The sequence below is a fragment of the Ascaphus truei genome, chromosome 8 (genome assembly GCF_040206685.1).
Source record: "Ascaphus truei isolate aAscTru1 chromosome 8, aAscTru1.hap1, whole genome shotgun sequence".
NCBI lineage: Eukaryota > Metazoa > Chordata > Amphibia > Anura > Ascaphidae > Ascaphus > Ascaphus truei.
This window is the reverse complement of record NC_134490.1, coordinates 14,000,465-14,018,328: the sequence shown is the minus strand read 5'-3', so window position 1 is coordinate 14,018,328 and position 17,864 is coordinate 14,000,465. Positions and strand designations below refer to the sequence as shown.

Genomic DNA, 17,864 nt, shown 5'->3' with positions numbered 1-17,864 from the left:
ATGCATACCCTGTTCATTTATGTAACTGTATTTGTAACCATGTATTATTTGTCTTACTCTGTGCCCAGGACATACTTGAAAACGAGAGGTAACTCTCAATGTATTACTTCCTGGTAAAATATTTTATAAATAAATAATATCCAAAGGGTTGGAACTAGAGCCTGAGATAGACACATGTCGGGAGATACCTGATAGGTAGGAATGAAACCAGTTCAAAGCATACTGCCCTATTCCAGAGCACTGGAGTTTAAGCGAGATAACCTGAACAACAGTGTCAAAAGCCTTTGGAAAATCTAGGAATATTGCACCATAAGTTGTCCCAGTTCTATTTCACACTGGATTTCATTGCAAATGTTTTGCAGAGTAGTTACCGTGGAGTGTTTGGAACGAAAGGCAGATTGGAATTAGCTAGGGAAATTTGTCTTAGTAAAGTAATTGCTTAATTGGGAGTGAACACATTTTTCCATGACTTTGGATAGTTTTGGGAGAAGAGAGATTGGCCTGTAGTTTGAGACAGTGTTTTTGTACCCACTTTTTGAAGATTGGGACAACTCTGGCAGTTTTCCTGGTCTTAAGGATATGGCGTGCAGACAGGATAGAGTTGACTATGGAAGCAATTGGTTTGGCAATGGCTGGGGCACCAAGTATTAGGAACTTAGATTGCAGTTAATCAGGTCCACATTGGCTGCTTAGTTTTAATTTGAGGATCGCTTGTGTAATCTCCTCTTTGGATACTGGGACAAAATGAAAATTGTGAGCAGTGTTGGGAGAGGATGGGGCTATGGGGGTACTCTCAGAATGAGGTTCATGTTTGTGGTTTGGATTGCGTTTCACTAATTAGTTAGTGGCACACCCCACAAAATAATCATTGAATGCATTTGCAATGTCAGTGGGATTTGTCAGAGTAATATCCACCTTAATGATATTACTTGGTTGTTGATGGCTAGAAGGCTGGAATACATTGTTGATAACCTTCCAGGTGTTAGCTGGGTTTGATGTATTCTGGTGAAGATTGTCAGTAATATTGTGCTTTTGCATGTCTTGTTTGTCTTGTGCACATATTCCGCAGGCATCTGTAGTAATTCAGATCATTGGTAGTGCCAGTTACTTTGTATCTTTCCCACAAGGCACAAATACAAGGGGACTGAAAAAGCACTAGTACTGGTTGGATATATACAGTACCCACAGAATAAACCTGTGTAATACAGGTGGTGCTCCCTGGAGTGAAAGCAGACACTATTGCAAGACAATGTACCCAGGACATACTTGAAAACGAGACGTAACTCTCAATGTATTACTTCCTGGTAAAATATTTAAAAAAATAAATAAATAACTATTATCAAAAATAGAGTTGTAAGCCCCATAGAAAGGGCTTACAGAAACCTACAAAGTCTGCGTGCCATGTCAGCACTATATATGAAAATATTACTTGGTTATTGCTATATTCTGAACATCCGCCCCCGCAACACTCATCCAAAGTTTGGCTCCTAAAAATTCTATCTGGCTCCTAAGTAAAAAAAAAAAAAAAAGTATGTGTGTGTATACTCAAGTATGGATGTGAGGACAGTTCAGAAGCTTTAAACCACTCAAAGTATGGAGAAATGTACCTGTGTATTACCAGAAGAGACCAGAAAAAGAATGAATGGGTTTGATAGCAAACAATTCAGTTACATCATCACAAGGGTGAAGAAATGAAACTGGCATTTTGGGTGGACATATTGCATGAAGGAATGTCCACCATTAGACCAGAACTAAGATGTGAGCCCGAAATCTGAACATTTAGAGCAACACGGAGAGGAGCCTTGCAACTGCAGTATGTGGAAGATTTATTGGGGAGGCATTTGGCGAGGTGTCTGTGTGATCACATTTTGTGCTTCCTTCCCTCAGTGCTGCTACTGTACACAAAGAGAAACTGTGTGATTTTAAAAGCTGTGTAACACTATAATTTAATCAATTTAAAGCCTTCATGTTCCTAGAAGTATGATCTACAATGAATCTTTGAGTAACATTCTTTATTTTCATATATGTAAGTTTTAGTGCCCTCACATATCTATTCTGAATATAAGACTTTTGTGTTAAGTATGTATATCTTTATTTATATAACGCCAAAAGTGTACTCGGCGCTTCACAAAGAATACAGTACAGGGAATTTTAATAATACAATAAGTGCAGCAAAATCAGACAATAGGAAAGGAAATCCTTTGTCCGTGGTCTTGCAAGCTCAGACAAAGAACATCTACAAACAGAGGTCTTGCCTGTTGCATAAAAGATATTACTGCGACAAAAAATGTATTCCTCAACTGTTACCGCCACCAGTATTCTGCAGTGTGCAATTTTTTATTTTTCAAATCCTTTACGATTTTATCATTTTGCACACGCATTGCATTTATGATTTTCTGCATACACTGTCGGATGTTAACTAAAATATATATATAAAAATCACCTTTAAAAGTTTTTAAAAATATATATATTTTAATCATATTTTTTTTATCACTAAGTATGTACTTTTTGTCCCTCTGTACCTACTACCTCCATCTGACTTCCGTAATGTCTGTCCTCCCACCACACTTTGTGATGTCTGTGACTAATTTGTTCACATACATTGAGCGTTAAAGCAAAAGGTGAACTACCAAATAATGTGATTAAGATATATTCAGGGCTTTTTGTGACCGTTCGGTATACTATACCTACTGTCACCTTTTGCTCTTACCTTCTCCAACTTATCTCCGGCGGCATCTTTTTGTAATGACTTGTCGCTATGGTAATGTGGCGTTACATGATTCCGCGATTGTCACGAGAACGCGACTAAGATGGGGAGTAGGAGAAGGTAAGATGCCGGGTACCGGTACATTTTTATATAACAAACCACTGGATATATTCATTCAAAAATAGTCTGCTGATATAGAACCGTTTTGAGGAAAAATGAGTAAACGATATCCAGATTTAGGTTTTTAGAATTTATCATCACCAGTTATGTTAAAGTTACCTCTTCTTATGAATGATGACCATTCTTTTGTCTAAACGTACATTAGGCAATTTTGTTTTAGGACATTTCTCTGCATGAAGAAACTAGTAGTGCCAATCATTCCAGCAATGCAATTGACTGACACTTTGTGCTTTAGACTTTTGTTTTGTACAGAAAATTCCTTTAGCTCAACTGTTCTGCTTCAGTAATAATTACCTGCAGCTTCCGATGCCTATACAAACAGATGTTTGTATACTGCGTATGATTATTTCATATCATACTGTGAGAAGCCATTTTGGAGAACGCCTATTAGTATTACAAACCATTTAGTGTGTGTGTATGACTCTGGCGACAAGATGAACGATCTGATGGTGGCCGTATGCAAAGGTAATCTTAGAACACCGAAAGAGAGAAGGTTGCATGAATACAAATTTATGCAACTGTTCGGGACACTTAGCGGTAGCCTAAACTGAGACCAAAGTTTTATGAGTCACTACTGACACGAGAGAACTCTCTTCCCATGAGTGCTAAAGGCCATATCCATACATACTGTGCTATATGTATGCACTCGCAGCTGTCTCTTACACATACAAATACTCTGTTATTCCATTCCCATATACCAATAAGGACCACATGGTATCTACACACACTTTTAGTAATGCAACACCCTCTTACATTTCCACACCTTTCCACACCATTTATATACACTCCCACTCCACACACCTTTTTGTCAAGCACTGTATACACTGTGAGCTCTTTATTTATTTATATCTACATACACACACTCATCACTCACATTCAGGGACTATTTAACATCTCGAGTCATAAATCGCATACTACACAGGGGGGAGGGATGAGCTCTAGTCACATTCCAAGATGCACTGTTTTTGAGTAAAGCCCTTGCCTGCTTTACTAATGTAACATCGCTGGAAGAAGAGATCAGTGTATCTCGAAAGCTCGCACAAATAAAACCATTTATTTAGCCACAGAACGGTATCGTCTATTCATATATACAGCTCAACCCTGTTTATAGCACGATCCGCTACAACGCGAATCCGTTTATAACGCGGTCTGAGGGTGGCTACGATTTGAAAACCTCCATTTTGCCGTACGAAGACTTACCACATCTAGATCTCTCTCTGCTTTGCAGCTGTCAGCTCTCTCCTCACTTCAGTGCTCTCCTCTCTGCAGCTGACATCACACAATCCCTGTGGCATAGACTCTAAAAACAAACTTAACATATACATAGTACACAGTGCAGTCCATTAGTGGTGTAGAGGTACAGTAGATAATGGTACCTGTATATGAAAGGTCCTGGGTTCGACTCCTGTATGATATGTTATCATTTATAATTTCTAAATTATAAAATAAGTAAATATGTATAAATCATAATATAAATATATATATATATATATATATATATATATATATTAAATGATCGCATATCATACAGCAGGCCTGCACAACATACGGCCCGCGGCCCGTCTGGCCTCTCGGTGCGGCCCGCAATGACTCCGGTCGGGCGCCAGTTAATTAATGAAATAAAAAAAAAGTTTCAAAAATGGCGGCGATTCCCCTCACGGCGCGCGAGCGCAGGGCCCGCTCCATAACCCCCGCCCACCCCCCCCCCCCGCTCGCAACGTGGGACAGTGGGGGAAGTAAAACAGCCAGCTCCTCTGCGGCAGAGGATTGGATGACTGGTGTAGCGTACTGTGCGCGCACGAGCGCTCTCAAGTGCCCCCAACTCGCAAGTCAAGTCCAAGTCTCTACTGCAGTCAGGTACATGTCACTGCCTCACCTGGTGCTGTCCTGTCCTCCATTGCGGTGCCACGCTGCTCACTGAGTCTCACTCTGTCTGTCCTTCTCTCTGTGTGTGTGTGTGTGTGTGTGTGTGTGTGTGTGTATATGTGTCCCCTAGGAATTATACATTCTTTTGTAGGTGATTGGAGGTGCAGGGGGGGGGGGGGAAGAGATGTGAGGTGCACGGGGGGAGAGTGATGTGAGGTGCACGGGGGGAGAGTGATGTGAGGTGCACGGGGGGAGAGTGATGTGAGGTGCACGGGGGGAGAGTGATGTGAGGTGCACGGGGGAGAGTGATGTGAGGTGCACGGGGGGAGAGTGATGTGTGGTGCAGGGGGTATTGTGTGTTTGATGTGGAGGGGGGTATTGTGTGTTTGATGTGGAGGGGGGGTATTGTGTGTTTGATGTGGAGGGGGGGGTATTGTGTTTGATGTGGAGGGGGGGTATTGTGTTTGATGTGGAGGGGGAGTATTGTGTGTTTGATGTGGAGGGGAGTATTGTGTGTTTGATGTGGAGGGGGGGTATTGTGTGTTTGATGTGGAGGGGGGTATTGCGTGTTTGATGTGGAGGGGGAGTATTGTGTGTGTGGGTGAGGGGGAGAGAAGGGGAGTATCGCAAAGGTTGATAGTGAGGGGTTCTGGGGGAGATATATGAGGATGATGATGATGATGAGAGGTGCTGGAGGAGAGATGATGATGATGATGATTTTATCCGTGCGGCCCAAATTTTTTTTCCTTGGAGCAGTTCGGCCCTTCTCGCTTTACGAGTTGTGTAGGCCTGTCATACAGGAATCGAATTCAGGACCTTTCATATACTGGTACCATTCCCTACCTCTACACCACAGGGACTGTGTGATGTCACAAACAGAACATTTACATAGAGTTGTGCACTGTGGCATGTAGAGGATAAATATATTTATAGGGTCAGTCTTGTAACACCAAGCCTGAGTTTGATCCCTGCATGTTTACTATATAAAATGTATTAATGTTCAATTCCCACATGGTGTAGATCGATAGGTGTTGAAATGTAAGAGAGTGTTGCATTTTTGTTTGTGTGCGGCTACTATGTAATCCCTGTTGCTATATAGGGATTAATTTTGTCTGAATAAGAAATTTCTTCCATTTTAATACATAAAAATTCATTTGCTATATAGGGATTCATTTTGTCTGAATAAGAAATTTCTTCCATTTTAATACATTAAAATTCATTAAAAAGTCATGATTGAGGGGGGGATGGATGGGGAAGAATGAAATTTAAAAAAATACAGCATTATCTAACACTAGACAACTGATTTATTAAGGGTTCCATGTAAAAATGAATTTCAGACAAAAAGTGACATCGTGTGCTCATTTGCTTTTCATTTCCCAGAATCCATTGCTGCAGTGGAAGTATAGTATGCTAGGTGATAATGGTGAAAGGCAGGGTTGCAGGCCTGTCTAAGACATGTGAATGTGCTCACAAGTAAAAGATATATATATATATATATATATATATATATATATATATATATATATATATATATATATATATATATATATATATATATATATACACTCACACACTATAACTATATAAATATATATTATATATACACATATCTGTGTGTATATGTATACTATGTATATACACACACACACCACTTATGATTAAGTTGTTATTTTTTAGATCGTGTGCTTGCCTTACAAAATATTCATATTCAGTCTATTAATTAATAATTAACCAATAGATGTTAAAAAAACATAAGTTGTAGTCTAACTTTTCGATTCTTTTCCTTTTCTTTTTACAGCCTCCAGTACTACAGTGTTCCAGCCGCACCCCCAGTTCTACAGACCAGACCTCGATAAAAATAAAACCACCATGTATCGAGGCCCCAAGTAAACATGCAGAACAGATTCAGAGCCCTGTTTCATGTAGTCCGACTAGAGATGCTGTAAAGTTCTCCAAAGTTCCTGAAACGGAGTTGAGTGTTTTATTGAGTACACAGTTAAAGATAAACGATTTGGAACATCATCCTGAAGAGGTTAAAAAAACAGAAGAGTATGCAAATATCACCGTGCAACACGTTACAAATGAAGAATTGGGAACAGAGCCTCTCCCTTCTGCCCTTCTGACAACTAGCCCAGGTGATACAAAAAAAGATCTAAAATCTAAATTAATGGTTAAGACGACTGTATCAGCTGGACAGGCTCCTCGGTCAAAGACTTCACAGCTGTACAAGCCCAAAACACAAAATACATTGGTACATCAAGAAACCACCAATCTAAGATCTCTGAACGTTTCCCCTACTTGTAAAGAGCTGCAAATGCGCACAATGGCTTCTAGTCCTTCATTGGCACAACCAACAAATGACTACCAATCTGTGGTACAAAAAAGACAACAGCAATTAAATAATGATTGTTCAGTGGATGAACTGTCTGTGCAAGTAACACCTGATGTTGTTCCATGCTTGCTCCAGCCATTGTCTGCTACTACAGATCAGGCCCAATCACCACATAACAGGCCATGCTCAAGACAATCATTTCAATCCCTTTCACCCTCCACTGGTATCTCCAAGATACTGCCAGTGGGATCTCTCCCTACCCAGCTGCAGGTAACACCAGTTGAACCACCAAAGCAAGCAAGCAAGCAGTCCCCCAAAAGTTCCATGCTTCGACCACCAAGTAATTTTGTTTCTAAACTTAAGAAAACAAGCAGTCCTAAGTCTGATGTTGCACACTCTCCAGTCGCATCGCATGAACCTCCAAAATCTCCATTAAAAACTACAGCTTCAGTCATTCCCAGGCCACTTTCCTATAAAAAAGAAAGTCTGCAAGAAGCTGGCGAGAGCTTAGCCCCAAAGCGGCATTCACGGCTCCCTCAACCAAAGACACATTAAGCAAGCAATAATACATAATATTATGTGCATTAAAGGATTTTGAACGTATAAAGGCTTTGGCACTCAAGTGCTTTAATGCATACCCATTAGTGTGTTATTGTGCTTATCAAATGTAACATAAAAAGGAAAAAAAAACTTTTTTCCTTTTTTGTTTACTATTTTATATATGTATATGTGTGTATGTATATGTGTGTATATATATATATATATATATATATATATACATATATATATATATATATATATATATATATATATATATATATATATTATTATTTAAATTAAGGGAAAAAAAGCTTGTCAGAAGTGTGATTTGAACCAGAGTCTCCAGAGGAGACTGCTATTTAAAGTAAGATTTTAGTCCAGCGGGGCACATTGTGAAGTAATTTTGGCTTGTACTGCCTCTTCAGAGGTTCCAATGCATGGTAACATGCGGCTTTCTAACCAGTTTTGTAACTTTTCTTTGCCTTCTTTTGCCGCGTTTATAGTGTAGGCACGCGACAGTGTGACGTCACGCGCACGAAACATGCACTAAGCTGGAAGCTATTGTGAGGCGATCAGGAGGCGTGGCGGAGGCGTCACGCGGCTGGTTCGCCCTCATTGGCTAAACCGCTCATGTGATGTGGCCGTGGCGCAAAAAAAACCCAAACAATTTGAATTGTGTTTTCCAAATTTGCGTGCACGGTCACTCTGCACACTCGCGCGCGCTATGGGCAGCCTCACTGAGGAACACACATTTGTGTTCGCAGCTCGCAATTTCACACGCCTGCACTTTAATCACAGCCTTACTCATTAACTGCTTGTGCCTGGTTTATTTTTCCGCCATTAAGATCCTGCAAGTTGTAAATTGCATATACATAATATGGTCGGCATTGTCAGTATTGTACAGCTTTGCTTAAGTGAATGCAATATTTTCATTAACTGTCTGCAGAAAAATCTAGTTGCATAATCCATTAATCCATTAACAGACATTTACCGATTTAGCTCTGCGTTTTGGCTAATTGCTTGATCAGACGGCAGCAACACTTTATGCACTGCCCAGCTTTGTCTTTTTTTTTTTTAACTACAAGATGACATTGCATATGTCAACATTTTGTATACAAGTCTAATATATACTGTGTATTTATAAGTATGTATATTTTACTGCCCATTATACAGTTTTTTTTTTCAAGACCTATGCAAGTATATATGGCATATTTATCTAATTATTTGTGGACATTAAGTGTATTTATTCAAAATCTTCAGAACTGCATGAAAACGCAAAAATATAATGTCTTTTTGCTCATTGCCCAGTTCAGTGTAGTATTCTAAAGTTTTTCTCTTCCGTTATGTATACTTGCTGAAACATGGCATACAAATATAGGAGGCTAACTAATACCCTTAAGCAGTAATTAATAGCCAGCCCTCCTTCCCCAAAATATATATTATTCATTGGATCAATATTTGCTTTTGAGCCTGCTCTTTTCAGGTAAAAAAAAATGGTTGCCAAACAAAGGTCAACTGTGCTTGTCACAATAACACATTCATTCAATCAATCAAGTGAGGCTGCTAGTGACTATTTTTCAACCTAAAAATTGGGACTAAAAACATTAAACATTTGCTAAAATGGGGGACTAGCATGGTCCAGTAAACCAGTTGTTCAGTTAATATAACAAGATAAAGAATGCAAACGGCACAGCTTTACGTTTAGCAAGGCGGCCGAGTTTCCTTTTTGGACAGGTGTCAATACTGTAAGGTACATTTTTATAAAATATCAATATACAATCTTTTCAGCTAGCTATCTGCAGTTGCATCAAGAAAGTGAAAATTAAGCCATTTTTAAATCTGACGTAGAACCTGCAGTCAAGTCTGTTAAAAATGTACAGTAATTTATTTCCTATTAAACATTCGTTTTTAAATAAAATATAATTTGTTTGATTGTACAGGCACGTTAGTGTAATTATTAATGTTTATATATACACCCCCCCCCCCCCCACGCGTGTAAGGGTTAGACCGAAGATACACAAATACAATTATTTAAGCTAAAGCTGAAACATTAAATATTTTAACCAAGGCTGTAGGGATGGAAACTTGAAATTGTTAGTAGGATGGTTTTCCATGGTATGTTCAATTTCTGCAAATGGGAAGCAAAAATAAAACAATGCCTGTGTAAGTACAATCATACGAGGAACACACAGAGCATATCAACTGGTGTTCACAACATTATAAATTGCACATAATGTACCTAATACCTTCAGGTATACAAGAAGACCTACTCCATCATGGTGTCGCAGTGCTATCTTATTTATTTGCACACAATCGTGAAAGTGGTGTGGTGAGCTATTTTAGTGAGTTTTCTGTGAGACCTATAGGATGGATAGTGCCCACATCTTTTTTTTTTTTTTTTTCATTTAAATTGACCTTGCCGTAAATTCTTCATACAGAGACACTGTTTCTATTTAATATTGTAATAAGCAGGGTAACACGTGGTTAATGAATGATATAACTTTCATTTACGTGCAAGGTAGAAAGACCATGTTGATTCATATTTATAATAAGGAAGGCAACATAAAACTGCCCGTCTGGCCTTGAGGTAAAAATTGAGATAACACACAGTTAATGCACAGTGTTATTGTATCATTAATGGTGTGTTACTCTGTTTCTCACTGAATAGGGTGATTACTTTAACTTAATGTCATTTCCATTGGGGATCTTTGATACCTGTCTTGCTATGCGCTTAATTATGTAGCAATGGTACATAACTGGTGTACCTTTTGCATGTTTAATATTGAAAAACAGCTTTGTTACCATAGTTGGCACAAAATAGCATCATTTGTTTCACTTTTCACAGCTAAATCATATCCACATAAAGAAGCACATATTGTATATTCTGTGGCTTTAAGTGCTAGTAAATACTGTACCATTTCATCCTTGTTTACAGGACCCATTAGATCTAATTTCTTATTGATTCAAGTAAAGCTATGAAACCATATATGCATGGGTTAGTAATGTGAAACACTCGGCACCAGTGCAATATTTATAGCCCAAGGCATTCTTAGGTGCTAATTTCCAAAGTTTTGGAAGCGCTATGATGCACGTGAAATTCAATTTTTCCCTTTTCTTGAGTCCACTGTTTAAAATTGATTAGTCTGTTATAAGAACTCATACTGCAAATGCTAAACAGCTTTTAAGTATACCTTAATGTTGCCAACATAGCACACATTGACAAAGCTAGCATAAGTCATAATGACATTATATAATTTGTTCGGTTGGCATCATTAAAATGTCTGACGGACTCCGTGTTTGCAGTTGAGAGCCATCATTCTGTTTTCAAATTGAAAATTGCGAGGGTTTTTTTATTCTGCATATCTCATTGATTAACAATAAAGGTCTACTGTAGTGTAGTGTCCCTTTAATTATCTTTTTAGTCTCCATTTACATTTAAAAGGGGAAGTCTAATCAGAAAAATACATTAAACTGCCTTTCCTCAAGTTTCTTCTGGTTTGTACAAACTGAACAAATATTACAACTTGGATAGTTGTCTTGATTTTAAGTATTGAAATAATTATATTTAAAACTTCTCGTCTGGTTAGGATTTGTCTGTGGGAGGGTTTGGTATGTAAAGAAAACAATAACCACATTGGTGGGCATTTGTGACAGAGACACTTGCTAAAGCCAAGTCACCTTAGTGACGTTCAAACATTCCTGCTTTCTTTATATATTGATTGGGGTCAATCCACCCAGCTTCATATTAATTGGATCACAACCAACTGCCATAGTTAGAATTGGTCAACAAAAATATTGGCATGGTAGATATAATCTATCCAATCCTAGCCTTGGTAATTCCTTGCTTGCCCAACATCCAAATTCAATGTATTTTAACTTTGGCCATTTTTATTTTCTAGTGAGTCCATGCATTTTTAACCCATGGATCCTGTGAAATTATTGGGTTCATTGCAAAGTCTAAATCAGAAAACTTTTTTTTTTGTCTGCGCCCCCCTGCCTGCTTTGCCCCCGCCTCAAGCATTCCCCCTCCTCCGCTTACCGTTTCGCCGTCGTTTCTGACGTCACAACGTCATGTGACATGACGCCGCGTTGTCATTGCTACACGTTGCCCGAAGCCACCAGAGACAAGGTAAGGGAACTTATAGAAGCTTTGCGCGCTCCCCTGGCATTTAATTGAAATGCTTTGGAGAAGAGCGCTGGGCATCTGTAAGCACTGCACCCCTGGTCTAAATGACCAGGCAAAGCCTTTCATATTATAACATTAAGTGAAAGCAGTTTTTAACCACTAATGTGAGAGTCTTGGAGCAGGGGTGGCCAACTACAGTCCTCAAGGGCCACTGTCAAGTCAGGTTTTCAGGATATCCCTGCTTCAGCACAGGTGGCTCAGTCAGAATGAATGTAGTTGGCCACCACTGTCTTAGAGGGTTATTTGTCATAGTGATCATTTGCACTTTAAAAACTTCTATTTACTTCACTGGGAGATTCTGTGAAATAGTGCCCTGATTGGCACTATTGCACTTTAATGTATAACTGCACTTAAAATGGAAATGTGTCAGATACACTTAAAGCTAGGAATTGTCTCTGTAGTTTTCTTTTTTACGGTTTGTGTTCTACCCTTGATGTTGCTATACTGACCGTAGAAACCATTTCATGTACAGACACAGATGTTAACACCTACCATGTACTGTACAGCCTTCTTCAATGATTTTTCTTTCCCTGTTGGTGTCTGGTGAAATTTTCTGGTTCGTTCATTGCATGGTTGGCAACCTTGTCCTTGTATCATTTGAAAGAATTAGTATACTTTTATTTGTCTGCCCATGCACGTTTGGAGGCTTTAGGGTAGATTCATCAAGCTCTGATGCAGGTTATCTCGCCCCTGACCTGTTATGAATACCATTTACTGAAATGACCATTAACACCGGATCGGGTGTCAGACCCCCACATAAGAGCTTATGAGTGAATGTGGCTTGATTAGTCCCTTTCTTGATTGAGGCTATAGTCTCTCTAGTTTATTACAGCTATTAGGCTCTTTTAGTGAGAGATTGAAACAAATCTAGGCCCTTCGTGATACATCCCCCTACTGCTTTTAAAAATAGAATACTGAATGGTTACAAAGTAATGACCATTAGACCAACTGCACATATGTTCCAAATATTGATTTAGAACAGGGGGGCTCAACTCCAGTCTTCAAGCTCCCCCAACAGGTCAGATTTTCAGGATATCCCAGCTTCAGCACAGGTGGTTCAATCAGAGGCTCAGTCGAATACTGCACTTCTAATTGAGCCACCTGTGCTGAAGCAGGGACTGATTGATCCACCTGTGCTGGTGCTGGGATATCCTGAAAAACTGATCTGTTGGTGGAGGGAGGGTGCTTGAGAACTGGAGTTAAGTGCACCTGATTTAGGCCGAGTCCATGCTCCCTGCTTGCTCGCTGAGGCTCAGGGAAAGCGGGTGCTTTCCCTGGCCTTGCGGTTGCTTACCGCACGCGCTCTCAGAAGGCCGTCCGGGGGCGGGTGCGTCACTGGCCGGGGGTGGGCCAGTGATGTCACGGAGCTGGTTCGCCCTCATTGGGCGAACCGCTCACGTGACCGGCCTGTCTCGCCAGCAAGCGGGGGAATTTTAAATTCCCCTAAGACGTGCGATTCCGCAAGCGTGCGGAAGCGCAGGTGAGCCCCTACTAAAGCCGCTCTAATTGCAGCTGTGGGAGCTCGGTGCTGAGCGGGAGCGTGCGTCAGCACGCTTCCGCAAGCAAGCAGCAAACATGGCCGAGGCCTTAGAACTCAAAAGTAGCAGTGCCATTTTGCAGCTCGCACGTTAATCTGCTTCCTTCGTGCCCGACCCAACGTCATCATTAATTGCCAGAAAATACTTGATTTCTGGAAACAATATTGAGAAATAATTTTGCAGAGAAGCTAGAGGAGCAATACGCTGCCAGAGACTCCTGTACCTGATCATTTAAAGATTGAAATACTATTTTATAGGTTTACATAATGAAGCACTTTGTTAGTCTTTATGAACTCCTAGGTGGAAGCCATCATATTTGTCTTGTAGGTCTAAGAGTTGCGGTGGGAAGGTTTCAATATACTGTATTTGCAGGGTGAATTTACTCTGAGAATTGTCTCTGTGACATCTCAGAACAGACTTCAGGTCAGATCTTTTCCCAACAGCAATGGGTAAGATTGGTTCAGTTTGTTTGGAGTACATAGAATGTAGTGGAATATGACTAGAAGAGGAGAAGGGATGCGAACATGTTGTGCAGAAACAAATATGATGGGCAAGTTTGACGGTGACTAAAGACACATGTATGAATATTTTTGGTGTAGCACCAGGTGCAATGTAGAAATGTTTCAATGCTTCTTTTGAGAGATGTCCAATTCTTAGGCAGACGTGCGTGTGAGAAAACAAGAAGCCTTTCAAATAAACATTCATTAGTGATCATTAAGGACAACTGCTTTATAAACCCTCCTTGATCAAAACAATTTTGGAATTGCTGCACCATTTTGTATAGGACCCTAAGGCTGCGTCCATAGTGCGAGCTGTGGCACTAACAATGCAGCAGCTCTAGGGCAGCGGCCATAGTGTGTGCGATGGCACGGCAGTGTTTTGAGCCGACAAAAACTTTAGATTTTTTGTGCGACGGCTGCGACACGTGTGTGGTTTGACCAATCGGGGCAAACCAGCCTCGTGTCGTCACGGCAACGCCTCCTCGTCCCGTGAAAATCAAAGTCCATGGATCTCTCTGACGGGCTCGCGTGACTCCCTGCGCTCCATCGCACGCGCCTGCACTATATCCGAGGCCTAAGTTAGGAAACTAATCGTATTTGAAATCTATCAGTTTTTGCATTTGTGTCTACAGGTAGAAAGTTATTTGTTGTCAATGGCAAAATTACTTTGAGAAAGAAAAGTGGTACATGGTTGTGCCTTCATTTGCATCTTTGATATGTTACGAAATTGAACGATCATGCACCTTTGTTCTTATAAATTAAACATTTGCAATATGCTGCCTGTGTCTGATATACGTGTACCATATTGACCAGCTCCAATAAGAAATACGTGTAGGAAAATAGCATACAGTAGAGGTATTGCATTAGCCTGTTTCATTCCCCCTCATTTTAGGCTGTACAAGCTACTGATGGTATCTTAAAAAAATTATCTTGTACTATATTTTTTTGCAATATCTTTAAAAGAAAAGTATGAAACTACTGTACTTTGTGTATAGGATAATTAGAAAATTAAGATAAAACACAAGGAAACTAAATGCACTTTAAATGAGCATTATTGCTTGAAGTTGTGCCTACAATTATCAACTTGACTGCTGTTTTGTTTTGTTTTTCCATGTAAAAATAAAAACATAAAGTACATGTTTTATAATTGCTGTGTCTAAATTCTCATATAAAGGAAAAAATGAAATGGGATATTCTTCCATCATTACATATACTGTATATGGGAACCGCATTTACTGGTACTGTATATCTCTGTATAATAGTAACTTTTATCCACCCATATGTTGGCACCCTGGCTAGTAGACATAAAGTGCATTTTTGTGATGCCCATTTTAAAACTTCTTAGGTCCATACATTTAACTAATGCAACATCCCTGATAGGAATGACTGGTAATTTACTTGATTGTTCATGTTGGGAATTGGATTTGTAGTTTAGCTACTACACAGGTAATATTTTTCAACACCTTGTGTGCGTATCTAATTATAGACTTTAAACTCATACCAAGGATTGAACCCCGCTCTTACCCTATAAAACGCAATGTGTAAAGTATACTTTCAAGGACTAAATGACCTGAACAAGTCAAACACTCGAGTCCCATTCTTTGTCATGTGGATGATCAGTATCCGTTTTTTTTGTTGTTTTTTTTTTTACTCTTTAAGCTCGCCACTATTATTTGTGCACAGTTCTTGTCATTTGGCTCTTACAAAAAAAATAGTTTATTTAGAATAGAGGGGATAGTGATTTTTTTTTTTTATTAAATACCAACCGGAGCAAATTTGCATTGAAAATTAGTCAGTTTGTCCAATATGGGCCAGATTTCATGCAATTATTGCTTATGTACAATGTGTCCCTTCTACTTCTAATTGAGCAGTCCTGTAGTAAAGCTACAATCTAAATATTTAATACTTGTGACACATCAAGACTGTGACTATTCTCATTAGTTGTGTTGTGTAATTAGCCCAATCCCAGAGCATTTCGATTCTTTTATACTATTTGAAAGTAAATACTGTACATTGGGATTACCTTGTAAAAATATTAACATGTATGTGTACAAAGGAAAAAAATTATGTCCTCCAATTCTTAAACTAATGGACAAAAAATAAAGATTTATCATTCTAAACATGTTTGTTCTGTACTGAGTGCACATATTCGGGTCAAAATCCTGACTAGACATGTGCGGATGCTTCCAGATCCGTTTCTCGCACTTTCCGCACCAAAATCCATTTCGCAGTGTAAAATCCGCAAACGTATTTGGTCGGTTTTAATCTGCGTATTCATCGAACTCCGAAGACGGATTTGTAGAATCCAATCCGCGGATTCAGCAATCCGTTGGCAGACTCTTTAAAAAAAAAAAAAAAAAATCAGTCAACTGATTTTGCTGAATCCGTTAATTGAATTCTACAAATCCATCAACAGTTTCCAGAATCCACGGAGTGTATTGGCAATAATAGAAAACCCGCAAAACGCGGAATCACCTTTTTTTGAGGTTCATGGATCAAAGGAACCAGTCGATCCACTGCGGGTCCAAATCCACCCAAAAGGTTCGCCCATCTATTATCCTAACCCATTGAACTTTGAAAAAGATTGCATACACAAGTAGGATCTTCTGCTAAGAGCTCACCTGTCATCTGATATAGGGTTTAGTGGATTAACTTACATAATTATAGATCTCCTATACAGAAATGTTGTGAAATCAGACGAAGACCAACTCTGCCAAGAATTGTGGCGGAACAGGTCATTTTATCAATGGGGGTGAGGGGCAGATTCTGTGTATCTGGGCACTGTGCTGAATGGAGCATTCTTATTAGTCATTGTCTCCGCACTGCCAATGGAATATATTTGATATGTTTGCAAGTGCGCATATTCAAAGTGTATACACTTGATTATATACATTTTGGTTTTTCCCATTGGTTGCCTATACAAAATGTAGTACTTAAAACTTTTTTTTTTTAAATAATCATATATCATTTTGGTTTAATTTAAGTATTTGAAAACATTCAGGGCTATATTTTTATATAGCATAAACTTCGGGCCAAGAAATACTACAAATGCCAGTCCTGTAACTATGGGGCACAAATCTTCAGCAATGAGCCCTTATTGTCTGATCAATGAACCATTAGAAGCCACCAATTGTTAATGGAAAGAATTACTATTTTCGATTGAATCAGACAATGGAGAGTTATTCTTTATGCCTTTCCACAAGCTTTGTGTAAAAAAAAAAATATTCACCGACTACCTGAAGACACATCCAGCATCTTATAATTTTAGATGCACTAAAAAAATGCTGTCACTCGAAAGCAATTTCAGAAACAGTAAAGTACTTTGAGAGTCCCTTGATCACTAACCAAGAACCTTGTAATCTCTGTGAGAGCTGCATTACATCTGTCAATGTTCCTGCCTGGATGTCACTGAACGTGATGTGCTGCTTAAAAGAAACCTCTGCTTTGAACAGGTATACTACACGATAGGATTAGAGCATAGATCAACCAAAGAACCATCTGTTTGTATATTGGATAAGCCATTGGTTGGGCAAGAATATAAAATAAGGTTTTCACAATGGTAATATTACAGTATTGGCTTTGTTTACATGGTAAGATGGGGTCTGATGACATGTATATGGTCATGAATCATGAAACCACACTAACCTCTGCATTCCGAACAAATACATCACTCATTCAAAGAAGCTAAGGTGTACCCAGTGAAAATGAAGAAGTACTGTGGTATAAAGTCAATGAATGGGGTTCGTGGGACATTACTCCTCCCTCACCTTTAAAAAAAAAAAAAAAAAAAAAGAACATACACTAAAGCATAGGTGGGCAACCTATTTTTCAATGTAGCCATTGAATGAAAAGTGACATTAACCAGGCCATGTAAAAATCCCCCCCCCCCCCCCAACATCATCGTTACCTCCTCAACCCGAATTGTTTCTTCTTACCTTCTCTCCTGGCAGACAGCACCGGAACCTGTACCTGCAGGAGTTTATGGGGTCGGTGCCGCCGGGGTGTGGGCTCTGCC

At 39.3% G+C, this 17,864-nt stretch overlaps 1 protein-coding gene across 6 annotated transcripts in view; it reads left to right on the top strand.

Moving 5' to 3' along the window:
• CCSER2 (coiled-coil serine rich protein 2) overlaps positions 1-15,969 on the top strand; it is a 122,612-nt gene extending 106,643 nt beyond the window's left edge. For 3 of the 6 annotated variants that reach the window (XM_075610570.1, XM_075610569.1, XM_075610568.1), the window contains one exon: positions 6,552-15,969. In XM_075610570.1, coding sequence (XP_075466685.1) covers positions 6,552-7,640 — 1,089 coding nt within the window. In that variant the 3' untranslated portion in view covers positions 7,641-15,969. The remainder of the gene's footprint in view (positions 1-6,551) is intronic. The other 3 variants (XM_075610573.1, XM_075610571.1, XM_075610572.1) reach the window with 2 other exon arrangements.
• Positions 15,970-17,864: the final 1,895 nt, after the last annotated feature.